We start from the raw sequence: 26,810 nt of genomic DNA on the forward strand, positions 1-26,810 counted from the left end.
CGGCGAGGATGGCAGTGCACAGATGATGCGTGAGGGTGCATCTGTCGGCCACATCAACGTGCGGGGGTGGCGATGGTGGTACTCACGGCGCCCCTCGAGTGCCTTATTCAACCTATGGTGATATTTGCCCTCCTGGGAGCTCACCTCTGCACGCTGACCTGTGCGTGTGATGCCAGGAAGGGCTGCAACGACGCTCTCCGGTGGGGTGGGGGTTGGGGAAAGGCAGAGGGAGCGACCGAGTCAACGGCGCGCGTGCGTCGTGGCAAGCGCCTTCCAGGTGAACACCGCTATGCAAGCGGGGCGCTCGTTGCCGCATGCAGCGCGCAAAGGGATGCGCAGGAGTGCCAATCTGCGACGTCTCATGGAGCGGTCTTCGTCTCTGTGGCATTCGACCCGTGCGTGAGCAGCCATGGCTGCCTTACAAGAACGGTCGCAGTGGTGCTGTGAGTGCACTGGGTAACCGCCAGCATCTCCCTTCCCCCCTCCCCCCACACAAATCTGTGAAAGTGCTTGGTATGGGGCGGGGGTAGGGAGAGGGACGTCTTCCTCCCTCTTTCTGCGTATGCCTCGGCGACGCTGTGCAGTGTGCGTTCAGCTCTCGCGCCCCTTCTCCCCCCTCTCTTCTGCACTCTTTTCTCCATCTGGACGCGTCCGGCCGATGACGTGCCGACTCGCGTACCGACACTCGGCCTGAGGAGGCGCACTGCCGCTCTTTCTCTGATGCAGAAACACGTTGCCGCCGTTCAGGCCACCCTCCCCGTGGCGCCCTCGCTGCACCCCTCCCGTCCGTTCACACACACTCTGAGACGGACTGTGCAACCCGAAATAGGAATATACACCCACGCGCACTTCGTCACCGACGCTTTCCGCGGTGCACGCTACCGCGCTGCCGATCCCCCCTTCTCGCCTTCCTCTCCCCCTCCCCCCTCAAGCCACTGAGCACCGCGGGGAGAGGGCTCGGCAGGTGCGATCAGCTTTCGCGCTGGTATTGAACTCGAACCACAGTAAGCGTGCCGGCGACAGTGCGGGACGTTGCAGCAATGGGTGTCCCCAAGTTCGCAGCGTGGCTGTCTAAGAAGTACCCGTCCATGGTGATGGACCGCTGCCCTGACGACGTGCACGGACTTTACATCGACCTGAACGGACTCATTCATCCCTGCTGCCACAGCGAGTTCGACCCGCGCGTCGCCCTGCGCACGCAGGAGGAGAAGCTGCGCAGCATCTGCCTCGCCATTGAAACGCTTGTGGGGACAGTGCGTCCACAGCATGTCCTCTACATTGCCATCGACGGCGTCGTGCCGCGAGCCAAGATGCATCAGCAGCGCGCGCGGCGGTACATGAACGCTGCGGTGCTGCTCACGGATGCGGACGAGACGATCCACAGCAGCTGCCACAAGACGAGTGCGGCGATGGTGGCGGCAGTCGAGAAAGAGTTCACGCAAGCGGAGTGCAACGAGGTGGAGCGTGAACTGCAGGATGTGAGCCAGGCACTCATGGGAGACGTGCTGTATGGCGGCAGCGCCGCGATAGCGGTGGAGGTCGAGGCGGCGGAGGATGCGATGGGCACGGCGCCGGTGGCGGCGCCAGCGATTACTGTGCCGACCTTGGAAAGCGGGAGCGAAAGCGACGCACGCAGCGCTGCCGCACCGGCTGAAAGTCGGCCGGCAGCGGCGGCACCTCCCGTAAAGTTCGACAGCAACTGCATCTCCCCCGGCACCGCCTTCATGGATGCCGTGGCGGCCGCGGTGCGAGATTACGTCCGTCGCAAACTGTCGCCAATGGCGAACGACGGCCGCGGCGATTCGGTGGTCGAGGGTGGAGTTGCACCGTCAACGCCGGCCAGCCCCACCGCAACCTGTGCAGACTGGGGCAGCCTCACCGTTGTGTTCTCGGACTCAAGCACTGTCGGCGAGGGTGAGCATAAGCTCATTGACTTCCTACGCGTTCAGTCGGCCTTTCCCGGCTTCAATGGCAATGGCTTCCACGTCATCGCCGGGCTGGACGCCGACCTCATTTTCCTCGCGCTTTCTCTGCACATCCCGCGAGTGGTCATCCTGCGCGACCACAGCCGGTCCAGCTACGAGCAGGCGCTGCTGCCCGCCACCGCTGGTGGAACACTCGCCACCAAGAAGATGCCCTCAGAGCCAAAAACGCGGTGGGTTCGAGGACCGCGCGTGGCGAGCTCATCCGTGTGGTCGATCAGCTCACCTGCAGTGCCGGCGGCCGCAGAGGAGGAGGACAGGATGCCACCAGTCAGTGGCACCGCGTCCCCGACCTCGACAAGCGACAACGAGAAGAACAGAGAGGACCCTTTCTGGCATTCTTCTGTGCCCTTGATTCCCGCGTCACCAGCGACGATGACTTCCAGGATGGCACCAGTGATGCACATTGCGGATATGCTGGTGAAGCCGTGCAGCAGCTATGAGTACTTCGACATGGACGTTGTCGGGGCGTCTCTGGTGTCTGAGGTGTATCAACTCTGCTTGATTACTGGCATGCAGCCGCGAGGCGACTCGCTCGAGTGCGCTGACAACTGCGTGGCTGCGAACGGGTTCCGCTTCCACCGCTGCAACAGTGCAAGCCATGGCGAGGAGAATGGCGGCACCGATATCGACGGTGATGACAGCGATGATATGAAGGCGGCAGATACAGCGGCGACAAAGGGCGGCCAAAGGCGCAAAGAGAGGCCCGACAGGCAGCCCACGACCCAACCACCGCCGTTCCACCCGTGCACCGCGGCGAGCAACTCGAAGATAATCGATGACCTCATTGTGCTCGGCATGCTGCTTGGCAACGACTTCCTGCCGCACCTGCCGAGCGTCTACTGCGGGGAAAGTGCCATGGACACGTTGATGGATGTGTATGTTCGGGCTGTGCTGCCGTACGGGTACCTGACCGGTGGCCACCACGAAATTCAGCTGCTTCAGTTGGAGAAGCTGCTCCGCGCGTACGCGGCGGTCGAGGCCGCACGCTTTCGCCAGTTCGTCGTCCGGTCGGGGGCCATGACGCCACACGATGCCGCAACACCGGAGTTGTGCTCGGCTGCGGATCGTCGCTGCTGGCGCGATGTGTACGTGCGTACTACCTCACTGCGCGACGAGGCAGGGGTGCAGGCCGCGTGCAAGTCGTATGTCGAGGGGCTTCGGTTTGTGTGGCGCTACTACAGCTCCATGTCGATGCACGTGAGCTGGACATGGCACTACCCGTTCCACCACGCTCCGCTGGCCCTCGATATCGCAGATTTCCTGCGTGCGCAAGGGCCGCAGGCCCAGAACAAGCTGGCGGCGCCCAGGCTAGATCGGCAACCGCCGTCGCCGTTTTGCCAGCTGCTGTGCATTCTGCCCCCGAGAAGTCGCCATCTCGTGCCCAGCGCTCTGCGTGCAACGATGGCGTCTCCTCCGGCGGAGCTGGCGGACACGTTCCCGCACCGCTGGGTAGTCGACAGAACCGGAGCCTACGGCAAGGACCACCTGGCAGCGGTCCTCTTGCCATTCGCAAACCTGCCGCGGCTGCAGGAACTCGTGACTGCTGCTAGTGGGACGTACACGGCAGCGGAGCAGCAGCGAAATGTGATACGCTCAGCGCACCTGGTCTTCGAGGGCCGGCCGGCACAGTTCACCAGGGACTTGGCAGCCGCGTCGAGGGATGCCTCGTTGACGGCTTCCGCGTCTGAAGACCTCTCCGACCCCGCCACACACGTGGCGGTTGGCCAGGCTCCGCCTTTGAGGCCGCCGCGGGCATTTTCCGCTCGCAGAGCGCCAACCGCCGATGCGAGCGACGCGGCGACGGCGCGTGGCTTCCGCATTAAGGGCAACGGCCTGATCGCGCTCTCCGCGGAGGAGGTGCCGGCTGACATGCGCGACTCCAACGCCATCACTTGCTCCTCTCTTGTCGACCTTGTCCCACCACTGTCGCGACCGCGTACCTATTCGTACACCGTGCCCATACCAAGCCTGACGCTGCTCCCAGACGGCAGCCGTCTAGCCGCGGAGGGGCGCCTGAAGCATCGCCAAGGCGGGCGCCGGCTGCGCTACGGAGGCGGCGTTGCTCAGACATGTGAGAAGAGGAGTCCCTGCGCGACTGCGAGAAAAGTGACCGACGCCCAGATCGCCACGTCTGCATGCCTCTTTGGCGAATTCGCTGCTTGCCTATCTGCTATGGGCGCGCTGGCGGCGGAGGCGACGCTCTGGCGCTCCTTGCCCATGTCCTTGCTGCGGAGCGGACCATTTCTACTGCAGCTATGCAGCATCGTCGCCGCTGTGATTTGGCTTGCCTTTGCGCTGGGCCTCGCCGTCGCTCCCATGGGCCGCACCGCAGGAAGCGGGCAGCACCGCCACACCATCTTTACAGCTTTCGCAGACTGGCAGTGCTCGGTGTGCCTCTCCCTGAACTTCTCGCGCAACCGGCGCTGCTTCATCTGCCGCGCACCGTACGACCCGCACCGGTGCGTGGCTCTCTTCAGCAGCCGCCATTCGCCAGAGTCGCCCCTTATGGACCCAAACCACTCCGCCTACGCCGCGTGCTACGGCATCACAGCGCGGTAGTCGCTGGCTGTTGTAGAGGGAGTCGGACCTGTATGTATGCCCAACAACAACAACAAACGATCTCTGCCGCAGCCAGTGTGGCTGCGCGTTCAGCGGAGTTCCGTGTAGGTCGTGCTGAGGATGTGGGTAGGGGGCGTCATTTCGGACGAGATGCCGAACATAAGTGAAGGAGAGGGACAGCACACGCACACATGCAGCGCCATTTGAGGAGAGGAGGGGTGGGGGTGGGGCTCATGGAGAGGTTGACTGGAGGCGCGAGAGCGGAGGATGGGGATGGGACGGGGAGCTGAAGAGGCGGAAGGAGACGTCACCTTCACCTGCGCTTGATGCGTTCAATAGAGGCGGACGCGGACGCGCGCGAACCTCTTCACATCTCAACGTCTCTACCTGTGCGCCTTTTTCCCTTTTCGCTCTCATTGCTCGCCTTTCCGCGAGGCCGCCTGCGTCCTGCGCGCCACGTCCTCGACGAGCGGCAGAGCCCTGGCCCTCAGCTCTGTGCGTGCTCCTCATGCTTCGCAGCGTTGCCGTGCCACTCCATCACTTCCACGGGCACTGCCGCTGTTCGCCTCGCCTGTTGGCTCACCCTCCCCGCCTTGCTTTTTCTTCTCCTTATTTGGGTGCCCCGCTGAGACGCTCGCCCGTCTTCGCAGCTTTGCCCCGCCTTTCCCCCTTTCTCATTCACATGAGTCTTCGTCATTCCGTGGGGCACGTGGCCCCTCTCCGAGGAGCGAGTGTGTAGTAGGTGGAAAAAAAGGGGGTGGGTGGGTGAGTGGGTGCGGCGGTGGCGGCGCGCAAGAGCCGAAGTAGCAATGCAGCGACGGCAGCGAACATCTTCGTGAGGGATGGAGACAGAATAATTCGGTGGTGGGGCCGACTGGCCGGGTTCCCTACGTTCTTGCTCCCCCTCATCTCGAGCCTTCCCTTTGCCTGCGCCCTTGCCACGCACCTATGCACACACGCACACACAGACGCTCCACACTAGTGCTCTCCTTCACGGACGTGACAGCCGACGCTTCTTGCTCACCGCCTCGCGCACATCCAAGACCTCTTCTTTGGTCGTCTTTGTCCTCGTCTCCGTCGCCGCTTCCGTCCCGCCGTCCTCTGCTGCGCTTCGCAACTCTTTTTCGCTCTACGGAGTCTCATGTCGAACCCGTCGAACTCAAACCTTCAGGCACTCCGTGAGGAGCTCTGCGCGCCTGACCTGGATCAGGGACATCTCTTCGAAGGATGGCCGGAGACCATGGACGACTGCAACGAGCGGCAGATCGCCTTTCTTACAGAGCTGTACAGGTTCGCCAACGTCTACCACGGTGGAATTACGCAGTACATCCGGAACGGCCGCCAGCTTCTGGCGCGCGAGAGTGACGAGGTAGACGTCGCGGCGCTGGAGATGCCGCCTCTAATCTTTGAGGCGCCTTCGCTGCACCGTCGCACTGCGGAGGTAACGGCGCTGGAGAAGGCCGGCACCGCCATGCTGTGCAAGACGGCGTTCGTCCTGGTCGCTGGCGGTCTGGGCGAGCGACTGGGCTACTCGAGCATCAAGGTGGGCCTGCCGGTCGAGACGGCGACGAACACGACGTATCTCGCCTACTATCTCCAGTGGGCACAGCGGGTGGGTGGTAAGGAGGCGCCGTTTGTCATCATGACCTCGGATGATACGCACGACCGCACACTGGAGCTTCTACGCCGGCTAGACTTGGAGATGCCCAACCTGCGCGTGCTCAAGCAGGGTCAGGTCTTCTGCTTCACCGACAGCGCCGCGCACCTCGCCGTGGACGAGGCGGGCAACCTGCTGCGTAAACCACACGGCCACGGCGACGTGCACTCGCTCATCTTCAACGCGACGGCGGAGAGCAGCACGACACACGACGCTGGCGACGGTGCCGCGACAGCGCAGCCACTCGTCAGCGCCTGGCTAGCGGCCGGCTACGAGTCTATTGTCTTCATGCAAGACACCAACGCCGGTGCAATGGTCACAATCCCCATCAGCCTCGCCCTCAGCGCCGAGCATTCACTCGACATAAACTTTACCTGCATCCCCCGTGTCCCGAAGGAGTCGATTGGGCTGCTTTGTCGAGTGAAGAAGAACAGCGGGGACCCGTGGCTGGTTGCGAACGTGGAGTACAACCTCTTTGCCGAGGTCTCGCGCACGCTTACAAAGGAGGGCGGAGACGAGGCGAGTGGGACCAGTGGATTCTCCCCGTTCCCGGGTAGCATCAACACGCTTGTGCTGAAGCTCTCCAGCTACGCGGACCGGCTGCAGGCGTCGCACGGCATTGTGCCGGAGTTCATCAACCCGAAGTATTCGGACGAGACGCGGCGTATCTTTAAGAAGCCGGCACGCATCGAGTCCCTCATGCAGGACATCGCGCTGCTCTTTTCCGAGGACGACTATCGCGTCGGCGGCACCGTTTTCGAGAGGTTTTCTTATCAACCTGTGAAGAATTCGCTGGAGGGGGCGGCGGCGCTGGTGGCGCAGGGCAACAGCGCCTACTGCGCGGCCACCGGCGAGGCGGACTTTTATGAACTGCAGCGGCGCCGTCTCAAAGCCATCGGGCTGCCGCTATTCTACAGCTCGGAGGCACAGGTGACGGTGGCGAACAACGCTGTGGGCGTACACATCTTTCCCATCATCGTGCTCGATGCGATATGCGCGTCGAGCGGCTCCCTCGACGACCTCGCAGGCGTCTTTCCTACGCCAGAGAAGGTGCGCATCGATCAGCACAGCACCTTGGTTGTGGAAGGCCGTGTCATTATCGAGAGCCTGGAGCTGCATGGCGCACTCACGATTCGCGGCCCAATAGATGCGGGAGTGCCTCCGTACATAGTCAGCGGGGCTGAGGTACGGAATGCTGGATGGTCGGTGCACGCAGTCACGTCGCTCTGCGCTGCGAGCGACGACAAGCTGTCCGAGGTGGACCGTATTCGCGGATTCGTGCTGGAGAAAGCGGCCATGATGTTCATGGGCTACGCGACTGGGGATAATTCGGCCGCGGGTGCGCCAGCTGGTGTCTCTGACTCGGCGAAGTTGTAAAGAAGCTCGTGGCGATGAGTTTTACATGCACGGATGTGCAGGCGGCGTTGAATAGGTGTTGGTGTTGCCGGGGGCATAGAGCAGTTTTGCCACTGACCGCGGTGCTGGGTGGTGGTGGGTTGCCGTAGAGTGGGCGCGCACGCGGACAAGTGCAGTGTTGTGTGCCCATCGACGCACCGTGCGGCACCGCTAGCCGTTTTCCCTGCCGCGGACTCTGACATGCCCTTCAGCTTTCCGCATGGTGGCATCCGTCAGCGAAGTCCGCGGTAGACCACAGCACCCTTGGGGAGCGTTCATCAAAGACGCGCGCGTGGAGAACGCGCAACGGGCGACCAGCTCCAACATGGCGCATTGCAATGACTCCGTGAAAGAATGAGGAAGAGGAGGAGAAGGGGGGAGTGAGGCCTCTCCCCTCACCCCCCTCCCCCTTCTCCGTCCCTGGACAAGCAAGCTGAAGACGCAGAGCCCCGTCGTGCACCTATGCCTGCTGGTGCCGCGCATCTGTGTGCATGCACGCATGGCCTCCTTCCACACAGCCGCGTTTCACCTACTGTCGCGGCACGTTCTCTCGAGCTGCCCCCTTCCCTCATCATGATGGCAGCCGCCTTTACTGCTCTGTCGCTGCGTGTGAAACGTGGGCTATAGGTAGCGCACCCCCCTCCTCCTTTCCCTATCGTCCTCTCTCGCACCGCCGCACTCGGGCACCCGTACGCACCCGCACCGACAAGCACTGCAGCTGCGCTTGCAGTGGCCTTCGATTGCAGCGTCACACAGCCAGCAAATTTCAGCGCGACACTGCTCGTCCGCCTGCCACGTCACTGGCGCGCGTCTTTGCTTCCTGCTCACACAGACACAGACCTCCTGCACCAACGCGGGTACCAATCTCCCCCCACTGAAACAAGAGGCCCGACTCTTCCCCACCACACATGCCAATCATTCTGCGCGTCTGTGTCGCCATCGAGTCGAACGACGCTCTGCTGCCGACAATGACCGCGGCTTCGCCCAAGGCTGCTGCCGCGGCGAAGGCTATGGCTGTCGTTGATGCCCCCGCCCCAAGCACCGGCAAGTTGGGGGCAATACCAGCGGCATCTGAGGTGTACGCCGCATCGAAGGCATCGGCGCCACCATCTAGTAGTAGTGACAGCTCTGGGCCAGGGTGCCACTCGCATTGCTCCAGTACGTTGAGTCCACTCTTCACGAAGTCGAAGCAGCCGATCAGGGCGGCCTCTGCTGATGCCGACGCACCAAATTGCGGTCGTGGAAAGGCGCGCCCCGCAGTCGCGTCGCCCGATCGTTGCCGACGTGCTTTGGTAACCGTCGCATCCGCTAGGGGTGACAACTGTTTCGACCCTCCCCAAAAGCCGTCGCCGCTGGCTCTTCGCGCGTCGACCTCGAGGTCTCGGTGGCCGCCAGGGCTGCCGCACGAGCTGTTTTCTCCACCGATGCGTCACCGGTCGTTGCTGTGGCTGTCGATGCAGGTGACCCTGACCACAACGGTAACGACGGTACTCAAGCAGGTGCAGGACACAGTTGAGCGGCTTATGTGCGCGCGTGTGTGCACCTACTATTATCACGACCACAATCACGACGCCGGCGAGGGCGACGGTGCCCGTTGCTCTCTTGCGCGCCGCACTTTGGCGTCAAGCAGCAGCCATGGCGGCGGTGCCAGCAAGGGTGGCAGTGGCGGTTCCGTTGTTGATGACGCGAACGCAGCGGAGCCGTCGACTTCATGCACCTCTGCTCCAGCGGCCCATTTTCACGAAGCCGAGCTCTGCCTCTGCTTACAAGACACGGCTGGTGAGTATCACTGGGTCGGCGGCACGCGCCACTTCCGCGAGGCAGTCGTGTTGCAAGCGCCGTTCATCACGGACGTGTGCCTCCGCTCGAACGCTATCTTTGAGGAAGAGCGACGCCGGCAGCGTCTAAAGGCGGGGCGACCGCACGGATCTCCATCAACGCAGTCACCGTCCTTCTCGACCTTGGCATCAGGCGCGTCCGGCAGAGCTGCGGCTCCTTCAGCTGCCTCAGAAGCAGTCGGCGAATGTGGTGTGACGGACACGCCGGCTGGCCGGCCCTTGACGAGAACGGTCGGTGAGCGAAAATTTGCTTTCGTGAGGGGGGTCGTGATGCCCATGGCTGCGCTGCGGCAGCACAACCGGCGGTACGCCATGACTAGCAGGGACCACGCGCGCGGCCGCATTCCTCGGCAGTATGGAGTAGTGCGGGTGCCGGCGGATATGCAGGAGGAGCCGCCCGCTGACTCACGGTGCTATACTGAGACTGCAGCGACCAGCAGCACAACACAGGCCAAAGTGAGGGAGGCCGTCACCCGTACCTTTCTTGCCGCGGAAGCGTTGCCGCCCCCACTGGTGACGAGACCAACTTTCGCTGACCCTGCCGACGCGGCAGCTCGGTTGCCCTCTTCCCCAAACAGCATTCGTACTCCGGTTCGTGAAGTCGTCTCAGCAGAGGCACCTTCCCCCGCTGCTGTGCTCACGTCGGCGTTCTCGACGCCCGCGCTGCCAGGCCGCTCCGCGCGGCTTGGCCGGCCCTGTGGGCCCGCTGAGGACACCGATGGGCCGCAGACACAGCTCTCGGTTTTCTACGCGAACCAGATCCACCCTCACCACTCGACAGCGGCAGTGGCGACAAACGCGCCCACCGCGGCCGGACCCGTCGGGTTGGCGGCACACTCCACGAGAGCGGATAGGACGAGTGACGTGAAGGGCTCGGCTGTCTCGACGGATGGGCTGCGTGGGCGAGGTATTGCTATCGGGCAGGCGTGCGAGGCTTTGGCAAAGGAGGAGGACTCAGCTCGCATCGCCTTGGCGGCAGCTGAGGACGAATACACCACCGCGCTGGCCGAGTACAACGCGGCCATCCCGCATTCAGCTGCCAACTCCACTGCGGCAGGCATCTGTGAGGCGCAGCCGCAGCATACAGCCCCGCTTGCTGATGCAGAGCTGTCGTCTCTCTTGCAGCGCAAGATTGAACTACAGAGGCGGCTAGAGGCGTGCTGCGAGGCGGAGCGTCAGTGTGAGCGGCTGACCATGCTAGCGGAGTGTTTGGAGGAGGCGGTTCAGGAGTGGAAGGAGCGACACATGCTGCTGACGCAGCAACTCCACTGCAGTGGCAACGCTGCATTGATTTTCAGCTGCTAAAAGACATACACGTTGAGAGGGGAGGGGGAGGGGGAGATGGCGGAGCCGTGCGCGTATGTGCTTTGTGGAACTCAGTGCCCCCCCTCCCTCCCTTCCTCCCCATCCGTGCGCCCTCTCGAGGCAATAGAAGAGGTACCACTGCAGAACGCGATCGTGTCTGTGCGAGAGTGAAGGATTCGCCAGCTTCTGCCCTTTCCTCTTCTCCCATCGCCTAAGCCCCATGCCTGGTCAGGTAGGACTGGGAGGAACAGCTCAGCCGCGCGCGTGCGCAGGCAACGATATCGGTGGAGGGCTCATGTGAGACTGCGCTGGTCGCTTTCTTGGATGGCGCCAGAGAGGAGCACACGCGTACACCTTGCGTGAGCTTCCTGGGCCGGAGCGCATGAGTGTGGGCGGGGTGTGCCCGCTAAGATGTGAGCGCCGTTGCGCGACCGGTGTGGGTGGTGGTTTGTGTGTGTGTGTGTGTGGGGGGCTGCGCACTGCTCGTCCTCTGCGCGCCGACTGGTCTTCCTTTCGGTACCGAAATGAGCGCCTCCGCGTCGCCACCGCTTTTGATTGTCTCTCTCTCACCCTGTCGGTCGTCCTCGCGCCGCCGAGACTCCTCGGCGGCGCATGCCCACGTCTGCGGCACGCAAGCGTCATCTTTTTTTTTTGGTGCGGTTCACCGTCCGTATACACTTGCGAAAGGGATCCATAGATCTGCACCGCGACCTCTTCACGTGAGGCGCAACTCTGCGCGTCTGCCTCCTCTGGTGCATGGCTGTCAAGTGGCGCGCATACACGGACTGGCACACCCATCGCAGACGTGGCCCTCTTCGACTATTACTTTTTTCGCTCTGACGTGGAGTGCTTCCCTCCGCAGAATGGGGCACAGCACGCCCCCTCATTACAGCTGACGCGCACTATCCCCCAGCCATCTCACCGCATATGCCGTCGCTTAGGGCACACCCTGACACGCAGGCGCTGGTGGTCGTCGTTGACGCGTTCGATCCTCTCGCGCAGGACACAATCTCTCTGCGGGCGAAGGCCTACGCGCTCGAGCGATTCGAGATGGACGTGGATGTCGTACCTGACTCCACAACGGTGGACATGCTGCTCGCCGATGTGGCGGCGGCTCTGCAGGAGATGAAGCTGGCCATGTGTGTTCCCCTACAGTCGGCCGCATTGGCATCGGGGAGCGTGCTGCCTCCGCTAGCGTTGATACAGCATGCCATGGGGGCCAACGGCAGCAGTGGTGCAGAGGGGCGGCACGGCTCGCTGATTCTGTCTCTCCAAGACAGCTACGCAGCCGCTGTGCAGTACACCCTGAGCCACAGAGGCACCCGCCAGCTGGCCACGGCAGCGCCGCCACCGCCTCCCTTACGGACGCTTCGCATCGGGAGCGACTATGCTGTGGAGGGTGAGTCAGGGCACCTTCTCCCTTCTACGGTCACCTGGTCAGTCGTGCCTCAGCTGATGGCGGCTGCGGGCAGCATTGCGAGCAGGGAAGCTGCGCTGCCCGCATCATCTATCACGTCCCCTCTTTGCGAGCCGATGCAAAACTTTGCTTCAGCGGGCGCTACTGCGGAGGCAGGCGGAACTGCACACATGCCTTTAGTGGCTCTGCCGCCGCTTCCACGAGACGGCGCGCCCACAGCGACGACCGCCTCCAGCCACGCTAGTAGTGGAGATCGTCTGCCTGACTCTGAAGCGACCACAGCGTCCTTTCCCGTCAACAGCGCCACCGCAGACGTCAGCCAAAATGAGTGCTCACCAAAGCCCTCCTTCACTGCTGACTCCACCGCACTGCCGCTCTCCCGACTGCCGCTTTTCCCTCGGCGGCCGCCATCGGCACCCGTCGTGGCCCTCGAAGAGGTGAACGTAGCCGCTTTCCGCCGTCTGCAGGCCTGCCAGGAGCGGCCGTTCACCTGTGGTGCTCAACGCCGCGACAGCTCACGACACACCAGCGACTTCGCTGCCGCCCCTGCGGTGGAGCAGAGGCAGCTGCAGCCAACGCTTTCCTGGGCCGCAGTGGAGGCTGCCGTCCAGACTGAGGTCGAGGGTCTGCCGGGAGAGCAAGGACTAGTGGGCGAGCAGATGGAGGTGGAGGCGGCGGTGGCGACAGGGATGGACTCTGGCGAGAGTCTCAGCGAGGCCGCTGGTGGTGATTTGCAAAGCGGGGCGGGGCGCGGCTCGCTGGGTGGTGGGGTGACCTCGGGCCGATCGTCTCAGCCCCAACTGCGAGCGCAGCGGCTTGCGGCAGTGAGAGAGAAAACCTGCGCCTATCGGCGCAAAGCAGCAGCGCTGCGCCGGGCAACAGAGAAGGCGCGCCAGTGGCGAGAGTCGGTGAAGAAGGAGTTGCGCGAGGAGATCGAAGCGCTAGAGGCGGAAGAGGCCCAGCGTAGCGCGGCTTTGGTAGAGCGTGACGTGTTGCGGCGCCGAGTTGTGCAGTTGGAGGCGCAGGTGGCTGCAGCGAAGGCGGCAGAGATGGCGCTGCTTGCGACGCGCGAGAGCGCCGCCGTGCTTCCTCCAGCTTCGGCGAAGGAGCAGCGCGCAAGCAGCGATCTTCGAGCGGCGGGCGGCTTTGCGGATGCGCAGCAGCCTTGCGTGACAGCGGCGGTCGCGAAGCCCGCCCTCTGGCCGCTCAGTGACACTTCTGCTTCGCGGCACGGGGGCTCCTTCGAGCACTCGCCGCCACTGCCACTGCCACTGCCACTGCCACAGGCTTGCCGATCAGCGCCTCCTGAGAGCGGAGACTACGTGAATGGCAGCGCCAGTGCACATCGCTGGTCCGGCAGACGTGTTCCACTCACCGCTCAAGACAGCACAGCCGCAACGCGTCCGAAAAGGATTGCGTTGGCGCAGCCTGAGGGGCGGCAGCGGCCCTCGCGCAGCCAATGCGGGCTCGCGGCAGAGCGCAGCTTCTTGTCACCGGCCATCCAGGCCGAGTTGCGGGCAGCACTGGCGAGCGATGAGGAGGCTGACTTGTCTATGACGGACAGCCACAGTGAGACTGCTGGGAGCGCAGAGGCAGGAGACAGTCATGCTAGCAACTTCGACGAGGCTGCGGAGGCGGAGCTACTGCCGCCTTCAGTGAGGATGAGGCGTCGAAGACCGCGAGCGACTGCGAGTCGCATTGCAGCCGATGCGTCACCGGAACTGTGCACCGCTTCACCGATGACTGCGAGTGCAGAAGCTCCCTCGGCTGCTGCCATCGAGGCAGCTGTGCTCCGCACGGCCGTAACAGCAGCTTCTTCACTGCACACCGCCGCTCCCTACACCACCTCTCCATTCTCTAACCAGCAGGTGCAGGAGAGTTCGCCGTCCTCGTTTTCTTCCACGCGCGGCGGCTCACGTAGTGGTGACACGTGCCAGGCGGCCTTGGCGTCTGCCGCACCTGCGGGTGCGGCAGTCGAAGAGCTGCGTCGCGTTGCGGCTGCGCTCCGTCGTCACATCCGAGATGCATCGCCAGACCCCTTGGAGGGGCAGCGGCTACTGGAGCGAGTGCGCACCTTGCGCCAGGAAATCGAGCGCGAGAGCGAGAGGTCCACGTGTAGGGGGACCAGCCCCCGTCCGCAGCCGAAGGGAGGAGCGGCGAGGATGGTGCCAGCCGTCAGTGAGTCTGGCCGTAGCACCACTGCCGGCAATGGCGGCCTAACGGACATGCGCTTCGCCTCTGCCGCGCTGGGCCATGGGGATGTGACGTCGTTGTCGGCGGACATGTCGAGTGGGCACGGCGGGAGCCTCCACGGCCCAAGTGGGAGCGGGTCGCCGTCGCGACGGTGGTTGCATAGTCAGCTGTCTCCATCGCATTGCGCCACCTCTCAGTCTTGGGAGGGGCGGTAATAGCGCTTCAGTGGGCTTACGCACCTCCTGTCACCGAGTCAATGGTGCAGCGGCTCGCTCTTTTCCCTTTGCCCGCGAACGCGCATAGGGTGCCCGAGTGCAACGTGGGGGAAATGAACGGCGCTTCTTCTTGGCACGCGCTCACTTCCGCCCGGTTGCGCAGCCAATTGTCTCATCTATCAGCTCACCCTGCGCACTCGCCGTGCTGCCTCGAGCATATCGGCACTGCCGGCGTGAGGGTGAAGGCGACGACAGGCTGGAGCACAAGCGTGCCAACGATCATCGTAACGGGCGTTAGAACGCGGATCACGGACATCGTGAGCCTTGCGCGGGGTCGTCACCTTCGTACTTCGGCGGTCTTTGTCGTATTGCCGCTTTTTTTTCCCGATTGCATGACAGAGGCAGTGCGCGCTCTGTAGCAGTTCCCTGACGTGGAAGCTGGCGCTGCGCAGCATAGAAAGCACTCACGCATGCCCGCACGTGTGGCAAGCTGTCGTCATCCCCCGACTCTCTCTCTCTCCGCCACCGCCCTCATCGAGCTCCTTTGCCTCTTTCCGGCGTCGCTGCTGCATACACTGCCATCAGCTGCTTTGCGCGGCCCACTCCCCCTCATCGCCGTTGCCCCTACCCTTTTCACAGGCAGGCCCTCGCGTGCACAGAGTCATTCGCTCTACACATACACAGCCATCTCCAGAAATATAAGCCTCCGGCCGCACCGTAAGGGTGTCCGGCTCCATAGTATTCCTCTCTCTCTCCTCTCTCTACAGTGGAGGGACACCTGCACTCATGGCACTGGCCCATCTGCGGGCTTCCGCCATTCTCACCTCAACCCACCCCCACCGTTTCAGCTAACAGGTGGGGCATGGCGGTGGCTCAGGTGTGCCGGTGGCCTCCCTCCCCCCGGCACTCTCGTGTCGGAGTCGTCGGGAGACACCAATGACTAATCTGCAAGAGCGGAATGCGGTGGCCCCTCTTCCCACTGTCTGGTGCCGCTCAACATGTCCGGCGACGCCGCCTGCCACGGGAGCTGGACCGTGGGAAAGAAGCCCTTCCCGTCAACGAATCACTGCCGTTTCCCCTCTGCTCTGCGATGCTCTTCTCGGGTCTGACACTCTGCGAGGGCAGAGGAATACACACACACGCACACACACGCACACATATATATACGCCCGTCTGCGCACTTTCATCAGCCTCTTTTGCTGAGTGTTTCTCCTCTCACTCTATGCTCTCTGCTTGTTCGGTGTGGTCACGTTTGGCTCTGTGTATCGCTTCTCTGCCGTTCTGCGTGTGTCCCCGCTACCATCCACATCGCTTTCCCTTCTCTCCAGAGCTGTTGCTCCCCCTCCTTTCCCCCTCCCCCTCTCCCTGTCCCTTCCCTCCCACGCCGCTGCAATACATACTCCCTTCCTCTCCTGCTTCCCTCTACAGCCAGCACACAGGCTTATCTTCCGGTGGTCCTCTTCTTCCTCTCTCTTTTCTGCGCTTCTGCCACCCTCGACCCGCTCTTCGTTCGCCAAGCAGCGCTGCCGTTGGCGCCTTCGCTTTGGCCACGCGCGTGCTTCGCCTGCACCGTTTCCGCTCCCGCTTTCTTTTGGCCTTCCCTCTCTTTCCACCCCTTTTCGCGCATCTTCCGCCGACCGCTGGTGCTCTGACAGTCATACGCAGCGTTTAGGCATCATCGGCTTTACGCACGGCTCTGAACCACCGCGCGCAGCGCTCCACAGTCACTGTTTCACTGAACTTCTGTTGGCGCCGCAGCGTCTCGACGGGGTGGGGGCGCGCTGGAAGAACCCCGAAGCCACGGCGCGCGCCACGAGAGATGTCGGACACTCACGATGCTGCAGCGACGATTCCGTCGAGCAGTCCGCTGCATCGTGAGGCGACGGCTGCAATGCCTGACGCGCCTGCCCCTATTGGGCTAAGCGTGGCCGCCCTTCCACACAGCATGAGCAGTTGGGAGTTCCTCGACGTGGAAGGGGACAGGAGCCCCGCAGATTTCTCGAGGTCTTTGCACAGAGACACAGGCAGCCCGCCCGCTTGCGTGCAGCGCGCTGCGGACCTGAAAACTGGCGGAGGCCGCATGTTTCGAGCCGCGACAGCAGCGAAAGAGGCGGGGAACGCCGCTCTGGAGCCGCCTGTTGCACTTGTGCAGCTCCTTGGCACAGAGAGCCATCACACCGCAGGTGATGCCACGCCGAAGCGACCGCTCAGCAGCGGTGGTGCTCCTTACGAGGGCCGCCACTCCCGCTACGGCCTCGCCAAGATCGTGGAGGAACACCACTCTCTGACCTGCAGCGCCTCCACGGCTTGGTCCATACTCTCCACCACCTCTCAGGCCTGCGTGCCTGCGGCTCACACCGGGCCGTGCGCGGGGCCGGCCACGACGATAGACAATACCCTCAGCAGCGATGACGTTCTCGCTACCACTCCAATGATGTCCACTTCTACTGGCGAAGCCGGCACCTGTCAGCATCGTGATGGCACCGTCAGCCCTTTGTACGCGGGCGCGGAGGCATTGGGGGCGTGGAGGACGGATTCGCGGCCATGTTCGTTGCCATTGGCGACCCATCACACGGCCATGCCGCACTCCTGCGAGTTGGTCACGGAGCAGGCGGGCCACGATATCGGATCGGCGACCTATGCAGCGGCAACGGCCCCCGCGATGAACACTCTACTCATCCCTCGTGTTATCAGTGTGGCCACCACACCACTGACGAGCGACGGCGAACAGTGCATGGGCGAGTCTCGGTTAGCGGGTGTATGGACGCCGACATTGACAGATTCCGCTACCCTTGGCGACCACGCCGCAGTTGCCTCGCTCGCGTCGACACTTCCGTCGCCGTCTCACGGCGCGCCCGTGCTGTTCGAGGACAGCATTCAACAGTTCGGTGAGGGGGGCTCAGTGATTGAGGCGCAGGGTGATGCTGCTGCGGCGGCATCGGCGGCAGCGGTGCTGGAAGGCCAGCTGGAGCTCGGTGGGCCGTTATCCATGCCGCCATCGCCGTGCCCGGATGCTGCTGCTGGCGCGGGCCCGAGACGCGGGAGCGAGCAGCCAGCAGTGCTGCTTGCGTGGCTGCCCAAGCCTTTGGTATCGCTGTGTGAGCGCCGGAGGCTCGGCTGTTTCCGCGAGGCGGACGACGAGGAGAGCCGAGCACCGCACACGATAGATATCGAGCCCGCTGGCAGCATATCCGAGCAGCAGAGGCAGCGTGAAGAGCGGAAGGCAGCGACCTGCCTCTTGCGGCGTATGTCATTCATCTCCTCCTCCTCCCTGGTCACAGTGCTCCTGCCCCCGGCTATGACCAACGCCCCCTTTCCTTCGACGGCCGCTGCTGCCGCTGCCGCCCCCGCGCCCGAAGCCGCTCCCGCTGCCTCGTCCACAATGTTCTCTCTGGAGCCCGCTTTGCTTTGGTCGCAGCTATGCGTTGTGTGTGCCGGCGGCTCACACCGCGCGCTCAAGGGGCTACACCGCCTGTGCGACTATGTGTGGCAGGACTTGAAGCATCATTGGTACCCGCAGCTGCGCCTCGTGCTCGGTGATCACTCTTCGGCACGCCAGATCCACTGCAGTCGCCACGCGCGTCGTCGTCTTAAGCCCAAGCGCAATTCAGGGATCGGCGAAAGTGCCTCGGCGACCGACGGCACCGCTACGGGTGCCGCCACCGTATTCTCACCTGCCGCCAGTGATGCCGCCTTATCTTCAGCCGCAGGGAGAGGGCAGTGGCGCAGTATGTCTTCGCCGTGCTTCTTCAACGGCGACGTTCGCCCCCCTCGCGACTCATCAGCGCACCAGTGCATCACGGGAAAAGAAGGGGCGGGCGCGGCAGCGATTCGCCCTTTTCACGCCACCAGCAGCGGCCCCAGCAGCCCACCTCCGACTTCGTCCACTAAGGATGGCATGCGGCTCTATGTCATAATGACAGCCGAGGCGGTCGCGTCGGCCGCGCAAGGACTGCTGGTGTTTCTGCTGTGAGAGTGGAGGGGTGTGTGTAGTGCATCTCTTTGACCTCTCCTTTCGTTTGTCCTCCCCCCTCAAGGTGCCATCGTCTTTGTATTTAAACGGCGGTGCTGGCGGTGGCGGGGAGCGGGGCGCTGGTGCGCGTATGTGGTCACGCGTGCGAGGCCTCCTCTATACCTGTGTGCCTCTTTGGCACACTCTCCCCCTCCCCCTCCCCCCTCTGCTCGTTTGTTTTTTGGCCCTCTCCAACTCATCTCTCTTCGTTGTGGTGCTGCTTCGCTACTGCTGCTGCTGCTGGTGCTGGTCGACTTGTCGTCACCGCGGGACGCTGATGCGGGGGAGGCGCCTACTGTCATACAAATGGGCTGCCTTTTACTTGCCGCCTTGTACGTCCTGCCGCTTTTTGCTGCCATGTTGGAAGGTGTCTCGGGTGAGGCCTCTCCTCTCCTCTTCCCCCCTCTTCTCTCTCTCCCTCCCCTCTCTTCGCTTTTTGTGGTAGTCGTCTTGTCTGCTCTCTTGTGTGTGCGTGTCCTCTCCCTCCCCCTCCCCGCCGCCCCCGCTGGGCGAGTTCGCCCGTCTCAGCAGAGAAAACGGATTCCCTGGTGCTCTCTCTCTCCCTCGCGTCCTACGCGGGAGATGAATGGCGCGACGAGATCGGGATGGGTGGGTGGAAGGCCTATCGAGCCTTCTTCGCTGAGGGAGGGCGTGAGGGTTGCACCTGCCTGTGCTCCTTCACACCCCCATCGCCTTCGAGGGAAAACCCCCAACGACCTTATGGTCCCTACTCTCTCGTCATGGCCACTGTGCGTGCCTTCAGGATTAGCCTCGCCTCCTTACCGGCCTCCCGACTCCCTTCGTTTCCCCACCCGTCGTGGCAGTGAGCTGAGAGGGCGAACGTGCGGCGCCGCCCTCTCGTCAGTGCGCAACCGCAGAATATGGACGTATCCACGCCCTTGTAGGAATGGCGCAGATCATTTCTGCAGGCACGGCCTCGGCGTAAGCGGCGGCGTCGCACGCACAGAGACGCATCAGAGGGAGGATCAACTGAAGCGAAGACGCGGGCTCAAGCATGGCCTCGGAGGGGGGAAGCTCTCACTCTCCTTTTTATCTTTCACCCCTTTTCCTTGTCGCTCTAAGGCTGGCAGATGATACGAAGTTTGTTCGCCTGTGCTGTTGTGTACGCGCACACGATGCGCCTACTCACATCCGGATGAGGAGAGACGTGCGACCCCTCTGCCCCCCCCTCCCGCCTCCTGTCGTGCCTCTGTCGGGCTCTTGTCGCTGCCGTGCGGCTGTTCGTGTACCTTTTCCATTGCTCGCCTCTCAGGCGTTTTCTGTGTTCGGCTGCTGCAGAGGCGCTGTGCGTGTGCGTGTGATGGTGTGTCCGAATGGCGACGAAGCTCTCCCCCTCTTCCTCCTCCTCTCTCTCTCGCTCTTTCCGTTTCCAACTTCCTTCATCGTCGCTGCTCACGCGCCCGCTACCGTGCTGAGGTGTCTCGGCGCTCTCCTTCATGGTGCACCCTCATAGAACTCGCTGGTATTCTTTGCGGCGGCGCCGTCATCTCTCTCTCACTCACTCACTCACTGACTCCTCCCTCCCCCCTCTGCTCCCATTTTGCTGCGTTAACTGTTTTCCTGCTCGATCTGAGTTCATTCATTGCTTTCGGAGCTGTATGTGCGCTGCTGTTGCTGTCTGTCTGTTCACGTGCATGTGCACACGCCCTCGTGTGCGTGCGATTCACCCGCCTCCTCCCCTCTCTCTCTTACCCCGCCTTTGCTCGCTTGGCTGTCTTCCTTTAGGTTGCAGTCCACTGTTCCTCGTGATACTCTCTGCTGCACGCCACGTGTTGTTGATGGGTGCTCAAGTGCACGTCTTTATCCCTCTCTCCACCGGCCCCCCTCTCCCCTTCAGACGTCTTCCTGCGGTCCTGTGCGACTGAAGCTGCGTGCGCGCACGCTGTTAGCCCTGATGTGCAGCGCAGCGTACGCCCCCTTTCTCACTTCGAGTGCTCTTCATTGTCTTGCATCGCTTCATGGACGCGCCCTCCACTATGGTCGGTGACCTCGCTGAGTTCTCTCGGTGATGCTGGAGCAGCGGTGTGTGTGTGTGTGGGGGAGAGGCAGGCAGGAGCTGGCGATGGGGAGGGAGGGAGGGGCTCCCACCAATATTTGGGCTGCCCGTGTATCTCTTCCCCTCCGTCTGTCCGTTCACTGACATTTTTTCATCGTCGCTTCACCCCTTCCCGTGCGCTCTTCTCTCTCCCACCCCGTCGTCGTTTGCCGTGGAGACTTCACTGCAGAGGCTCACGGCATTGGCTCCCCTTCTTCCTCACACGCGCACGGACGCACGCACGCACTAACCCCCCTCCCCCTCTTTCTTTCTTTTCCGCTGTCGGGGTGCGTGCGTTTCGACGGGCATAGCACAGCTCGTGCGATCAGCGTAACAGAGACAGAGGAAAAGAAGAAGCGAAAGGGCAGAGCAACGCCATACCACATGTGAACGAATGCATCTGTATGCGGAGGTGTTTGTCAGCTTCCACGCGTCTGTCCGTGCGATGCAGGTTGCACGTGGCGGACACGCTGAGAGGCCCCCCTCTTCCCCTTCTTTGGCAAGTCGCATGGATGGCTGTTGCGAGCGAGGAAAAAAAGGGCGATGAGCTGAAGAAAGGTAGGTCGCCCACGACACAAGGGCGTTTCCGTTCCCCCCCCTCCCCCCATCCATCGCGCGACTGCTTCAAAGTTCGTCAGTCTGTCTCTCTGGACCCTTCGAAGTTGGCTTCGCTTCTCGTTCCCCCCTACACGCGCTCGCTACGGGATGATGCAGGGAAACTGGAGGCATCAGCAGGCACCGGCTGCATGGTGAGCGAAGACGGTGGCCACCTCGTCCCCCCCATCCACCCCAGAGCTACCGGTGCCGATAGTGCGCCTCGTAGATTTGTGCACCGTTGAATGGACCTCATGCCCCATTTTTTTCTCTGCCTCGCCCCCCTCTCTTCCCGCGTGTGCGACTCACTCTTCGTGGGCGCTGTGCTCTCCAGCGCAGACGTCTCCGCCAGGGCCAAAAGTGATACACGGCGCCCACGTGCACACGCACTCGGACAGCTGTTCGGTATAGAACTCTTTCTCCACACACCGCCACCCCGTTGACGCTTGCGCGTAGGCGCACATTTCGCCATCTTTCCCTCTCTCCCCCTCCCCCCTCCCCTTCCCGGCGGTGCGACCGACTTGCACGCGCGTTTGCGTCACTGACCCCCTCTCCTCGCCGGAGGGCGACATCAGGGCTCCACCAAAAAATTTGAAGTGAAATCAGAGAGAGAGAGAGCTGAACTCGGAGGGAGACGGGCGTGGAGGAGGGTGCGGGTGACGGTGAGGAGCGCTATTACCCCATCGCGATACCCACGGGGGGGCGGAGGAGACGTTTGGAGAGGAGCCTTTCCCCCTCGCGCCACAGGGGTGTGACCTGCATAGGCACACCACACGCGGTGTGGCACCGCTTCCCCTTCTCTTCACTCGCACACTGCCGAAGGCACAAACGTTTCACCGCGTCAAGCGCGCATGTCTCGGCGTACGTTTCTGGAGAGTGTGCGACAGGAGGCCCGCGAACGCGGCGAGTACGACAGCGGCAGCAGCGTCGTGGACCCCGGCGATGCGGCGCGGGCTGCGGCTGCCGCAAGGCCGAGTCTGCACGACGGTCTTAGGGATATGTCTGATACTCTTGGGCATTACTCGGTCGCTATCGACACTGGTGCTAGGGGCACACCGCTCTCTCTCTCGTCGAACCTACCTACCACCGAGCCGCCCAACGGCGCAGTCGGCAGCGAGTACGGCGAGGCGTCACGTGCTTGCGAACGGGAGGCTCTGCAGCAGAATGGCCACGCGGCAGGGTTCTCGGACTCCTCTGGCGCGCCGCGAACTTTCTCGCCACCGCCCCACGCTCCTCTCGAACCTCCGCACAACCACACCCAGCCGGAGGAATACAAGTACCTGCAGGCCGGACAGGGGAACAGGGGTGATACCCACAGCAGCAGTGGCGGGAGCAGCAGCCGTCACCACGCCGAGCAATGTAACCGCGGCTCGGAGGACGATTTTCGCTACCGCCACTCGCACCCGTGCCCTTCACTCGATGCTGGGTTAAACTTTGGCCACGACAATGCGCTCTTGAGCGGCAACAGCTCGTTTGCCACGCACCCCGCTGTGTCTGCAGCTCGCCGCCACTCAGCCAGCCATTGCGCACGCCGCCCTCGCCGGTCCGCCGGCAACGCTGCTGACCCTCTTGAGCACGCAGAAAGCAGCACAAGTGGACTTCGACGCTTCTCGCAGAGGCGGCACAGCTCCACGCAGGCGCGTAGGTCTCTCGCTTCGACGTCGCCCTCACCAGCGCATCGGGCCGCGGCGCTGCAGGATCGGCGCGGCAGTATCGCCCGCATGGAAGCCTCGCTTGTAGCACTGCAGGTAGAGCTGGCGGCTGAGAAGCGCAGTAACATTGAGGCGGAACACCACATCACGACACTAAATCGAGAGGTTAAGCGTTTGCAGCAGGAGAACGAACGCATGTCGCGTGAGTTGGCGGCTGCCGCCACTGCTGCCGCTGCGTCGCCCGACTCGGTGGAACCCGGTGCCGGCACGTACCCTGCCGGGGCGGCTACCTCGTCTTCAATATCGCAGGGAAATGTAGATACAGTGGTGGCGGCGAGGCGAATCGAAGTACTGGAGGCGCGTCTCTGTGAGCTGTCGCGGAACATGGAGACGAAGCAGCATGAGCTCGACGTGAAGGACGAGCGCATTCGTCTGCTGGAGCACAAGCTCGCGGACCAGTTGCTGCTGTACTCGGGCCCAGCGTCCATGGGGATGATGCCTCCGGGTGCTTCTCAGACTCTGCAGCCAGGGGCCGTGGCGGGTCACGATGTAGCGACTGTGCCGCTTCAACCGCAGGGGCAGCGCCTGCCGAGCCGCACAAGACCAAAAGGCAGTCATGGGACGAGCGAGGCGGGAGGCCACGTGTCGCCTTCGCGGCTGCATTGGCAGGTGCAGGCACCGGATACCACCCCAGCGGGCCCAAAGATAAGCGCCATACGGTCCGCGAAAGCGCAGCGCGTATATATCAGCCAGAGCAGAAGCAGCGACAGCGCCGGCTCGCGCCCTGGATCTCCGGTGCGAAGTCGAAGCGCTTACAAGCACCTCAGTCGCAGCGACAGCGCCGGCGCGTACGAAGAGGGGATACTCATCGGGGCCAAGCCGAAACTGTCCTCCTCGCTCGCATGCGCGTCCAAGACGGATGCGACGGTGAACCGATCTCTGAGCATCACGAAAAGCCATCGCCAATCAGCCCCGCGCCGTCCCAGTCTGCGAGGTGATCCTGGCTGGCCAAGCACCCGAAAGGGTAGTGTCGACTTCGCCAAGAGCCACGAGACATCACCGAGTCGTCGCAGTAGCGGTCGCTTTGCGGGGGCGCGACCAGCCTCCGACACGCATAGCACGAGAAGACGGCGCGACACCCTTGATTCAGATGCCCTGGGCCACTCGACCGCGGGCGCTTCCTCCGGCAGAAAGGCCAGCGGCGCCAAGCAGCTGCGTCATCTCGACCGATCAGAGTCGACGAGCTGCTCCCGGCGTCCATCCCTGCAGCGGCGGACTTCCACCTCAGTGCTACGCTCGGTGACAACCACGGCCTGCGAAGACGCTCTGCGTGCCTCACCTCGCCGCAGCTCTGTAGCATCGCCGCCCTACCGCTCATTTAGAGACAGAGGTGCCGGTGGCCATCCAATGCGCCTCGACATCGGCGCCTCTGTCGGCAGAGACCCGAGTTCCTCTTCGAATACCGGCTCTACGTACGCGAGGGCGCAGTCTATCTTCACATCGCACGGTTCCACGGCGCGTCGCGGATCGGCGACTCGCTCTGTTGCGCAGCAGAGCGTGCGCTCCGCCACATCGACCCGCTCTCGCCCGCAGATAACGTACAGCGCCGACAGCGAGTCGGCAATGGTGAAAGGGACGACGACAACGGTGGTATTCCGAAGCAGCAAAAATGCATTCGCCGGGACTCACTCGTATGGGGGCAGCTCGTACGCTCGCGATGGGGCACCACTGCTTCCCACCCGCTTGGACACCTCTCGCGCGACGATGGAGACGGATGCTGATCTTCCCTAGAGCAGAGGCTCGGGCAGAAAGGGGGACGTGGGAAGATCGACTGAGTAGTCGTATACCGCTGTGCTGGGTGGCCGAGCGCGGCGACTTGTGCCTCGTGCCGCCCAATACTGCGTGCGGAGGAGAGGGAAGACGGAGTCTGAGGGCGAGTGACAGGTACGGAGGGGCGAGGTGACTGAAAGGGGCCCCGCTGAGGCGAAGCTGAATAGATGCCATGCGGGCGACTCCTTGGCAGATATTTACCTATGCTTTTCTTCACGAAGGTGGTGGCGGCGGTGGCCGAGCAGCACCGCACCGCATCCCAGCGCCCAGTGCCCCGCCCGGCGCGGGTGAGCCCAGGCAGCCCCCTCCCTCGCCCACCTCCCTGCCGATGCCGATGCCCTTCTGGCGCTATCGGGGTCCAGCGCCGACGGCGCGGGGGAGGTGGGAGCGACTGGTCGCCACCAATGTCCAGGGGCGAGACCCTGGACAGATTGGCGCGGGAGTGGCCTGCAGCCGTCCAGCTGATGGCCAGCGCGTGAGCGTGGCCCCAGCGCATCCCGCCCAGCCCCTCACGGTGCCTGCTGCTGGCGGTGAGGAGCGTGGGCCGCCCGCGAGGGGTGTAAGCCGCGCCTGCGGGCATGGCAGGATGGGGGTGGCTTTGGGGCGACCTGGGCTGCGCGCTGCGTCTGAGGCCGGGCTGGAAGACGTGTCTACGCGCTGCTGTCGGTACCCCACGAGGCGGATGGGGCGTGCGCCGGAGGCGAGGCAACAGCGGAGTTCGCCTCGTGTGGTGCGCACGGCAGAGACGGCGGACATACCCGAAGGAGGGCGGAAGCGTACGCGTGAGCGCGCGTGCCCGCCTTTCGCTTTCTCACTTTCTGTTGTGTGCGGTGTGGTCGGCAGGTCGCTGTGGCACCCGCGCCGCCAATATTTCCTCTGCGGCCCCCTTCCGCCCACCTGCGGAACGTGCCGCGTGCCGCGCTTCTGCGGAGTTGTTCGTCTCGCGTGAGGGTTGCGGCCTTCCGCTCTGCTTGGTGTGCGACGACCTGGGGTCGCCTGTGTGCGGTGTCGACCGCACCGGTGACTTCGGTGTGCATTGCGATGTCCTTTGGTGTTGCTGTATCCTCCGCGAGCGGGCTAAGTGAAGCGATGTACAACGAAGAACGACCTCCTCTGGGTGCTTCCTAAACTGTTTCGTCGTCTCCTGTTTTTCTACTCCCGCCTCACGCGCTCTCCGCGCCTATCGCGAGTCTTTCTCGTTTCCAGGGCGGCATGTAAGCGAGCACATGGGCGTGTGCGCCTTTCCGTTTTATCCCAAGCGATGCCCGTGGCGTGGTGGGCGGCCAAGGCCGCCACGTGCCATGTTGGGAGGCGCCCACGTTGGCGCCCCTGCCCTCGTCTTTGGTCTCCCCATCTGCCAACCTCGCTCCGTCTTACGTCTCCTGCCCCCTCCCCGCTTACTCGCTACGGGCTCTCTCGCTCTCCCCACTCTATGAGCACACCTTGCGGCACTCCCCGTCTTTCACATGCTCCTCATCGCTAATCTCCTTCGCCCGCACATATCTCCTGAGAGTGTCTGCTCGTCCTTCTTCGTCCGCTTTCTCCTTCACCCTTTCAGCAGCGTCCTCCGCGCCGGTGTCTGCTGCACCCCACGCAGCTTTCCTTACCCCCACCCCCTCCTACCCCTCTCTACACCTCTCGATCTCTTTGTACCGTCATCTCCTGCGACGCTCCCTCGTAGAACGTCCACGTGCTCCACCCACCTATTTCACAGCAGCGTGCTCCGTAAACACGCATGTGTGCACCACCGGTAGAGCAGGAGTAGCCCGCGCTCTGTTCGTCTCCCTTCGTCGTCTCAGAGAGGCACCGCTGCCGCGTCCCGGTGGCCCTCATTGTGAATCAGCAGCACGAGCTGTGGCTTCCCGCTCTCTCCTGCTGTCCTGTGCGGATCTCACCCGCCACGGGCCATTCCCTCCGCTTCCTGTTTCGCTGTCCCCGACGGGTGCGCGCGGTGAAGTGGCGCACGCTTCCGCGCTCGCACGAAGAAAAGGGCGCGGCCACTTCGTTAGTTCTGTCGATGGTTCGCTTGCGCGTCCGACATCTCTCCGTGTCTCTCCCCCTCTGTTCCCCCCCCCACCTGAACGCTTCTGCGCCATCGAGAC

The 26,810-nt window shown here is 63.3% G+C and overlaps 6 protein-coding genes across 6 annotated transcripts; all 6 read left to right on the forward strand.

Annotated features, from left to right (window-relative positions):
- Positions 1–1,040: 1,040 nt before the first annotated feature.
- LSCM1_05596 (uncharacterized protein) lies at positions 1,041–4,544 on the forward strand (the record flags this gene model as incomplete). The annotated part of the gene is made up of 1 exon (XM_067323044.1): positions 1,041–4,544. The coding sequence occupies one exon, from the start codon at positions 1,041–1,043 to the stop codon at positions 4,542–4,544; it is 3,504 nt and encodes a 1,167-aa protein (XP_067179679.1).
- Positions 4,545–5,685: 1,141 nt separating this feature from the next.
- LSCM1_05597 (uncharacterized protein) lies at positions 5,686–7,578 on the forward strand (the record flags this gene model as incomplete). The annotated part of the gene is made up of 1 exon (XM_067323045.1): positions 5,686–7,578. One exon carries the CDS (start codon positions 5,686–5,688, stop codon positions 7,576–7,578), a length of 1,893 nt encoding a protein of 630 aa, XP_067179680.1.
- Positions 7,579–8,504: 926 nt separating this feature from the next.
- On the forward strand, positions 8,505–10,739 carry LSCM1_05598 (uncharacterized protein; the record flags this gene model as incomplete). The annotated part of the gene is made up of 1 exon (XM_067323046.1): positions 8,505–10,739. The coding sequence occupies one exon, from the start codon at positions 8,505–8,507 to the stop codon at positions 10,737–10,739; it is 2,235 nt and encodes a 744-aa protein (XP_067179681.1).
- A 927-nt stretch (positions 10,740–11,666) lies between these two features.
- On the forward strand, positions 11,667–14,564 carry LSCM1_05599 (uncharacterized protein; the record flags this gene model as incomplete). The annotated part of the gene is made up of 1 exon (XM_067323047.1): positions 11,667–14,564. The coding sequence occupies one exon, from the start codon at positions 11,667–11,669 to the stop codon at positions 14,562–14,564; it is 2,898 nt and encodes a 965-aa protein (XP_067179682.1).
- A 1,819-nt stretch (positions 14,565–16,383) lies between these two features.
- On the forward strand, positions 16,384–18,537 carry LSCM1_05600 (uncharacterized protein; the record flags this gene model as incomplete). Its single annotated transcript, XM_067323048.1, has 1 exon — positions 16,384–18,537. The coding sequence occupies one exon, from the start codon at positions 16,384–16,386 to the stop codon at positions 18,535–18,537; it is 2,154 nt and encodes a 717-aa protein (XP_067179683.1).
- Positions 18,538–22,077: 3,540 nt separating this feature from the next.
- Positions 22,078–24,669, forward strand: LSCM1_05601 (uncharacterized protein; the record flags this gene model as incomplete). The annotated part of the gene is made up of 1 exon (XM_067323049.1): positions 22,078–24,669. The coding sequence occupies one exon, from the start codon at positions 22,078–22,080 to the stop codon at positions 24,667–24,669; it is 2,592 nt and encodes an 863-aa protein (XP_067179684.1).
- Between the last annotated feature and the right edge of the window lie 2,141 nt (positions 24,670–26,810).

This window comes from Leishmania martiniquensis, chromosome 17 (assembly GCF_017916325.1).
Source record: "Leishmania martiniquensis isolate LSCM1 chromosome 17, whole genome shotgun sequence".
Taxonomy (NCBI): domain Eukaryota; phylum Euglenozoa; class Kinetoplastea; order Trypanosomatida; family Trypanosomatidae; genus Leishmania; species Leishmania martiniquensis.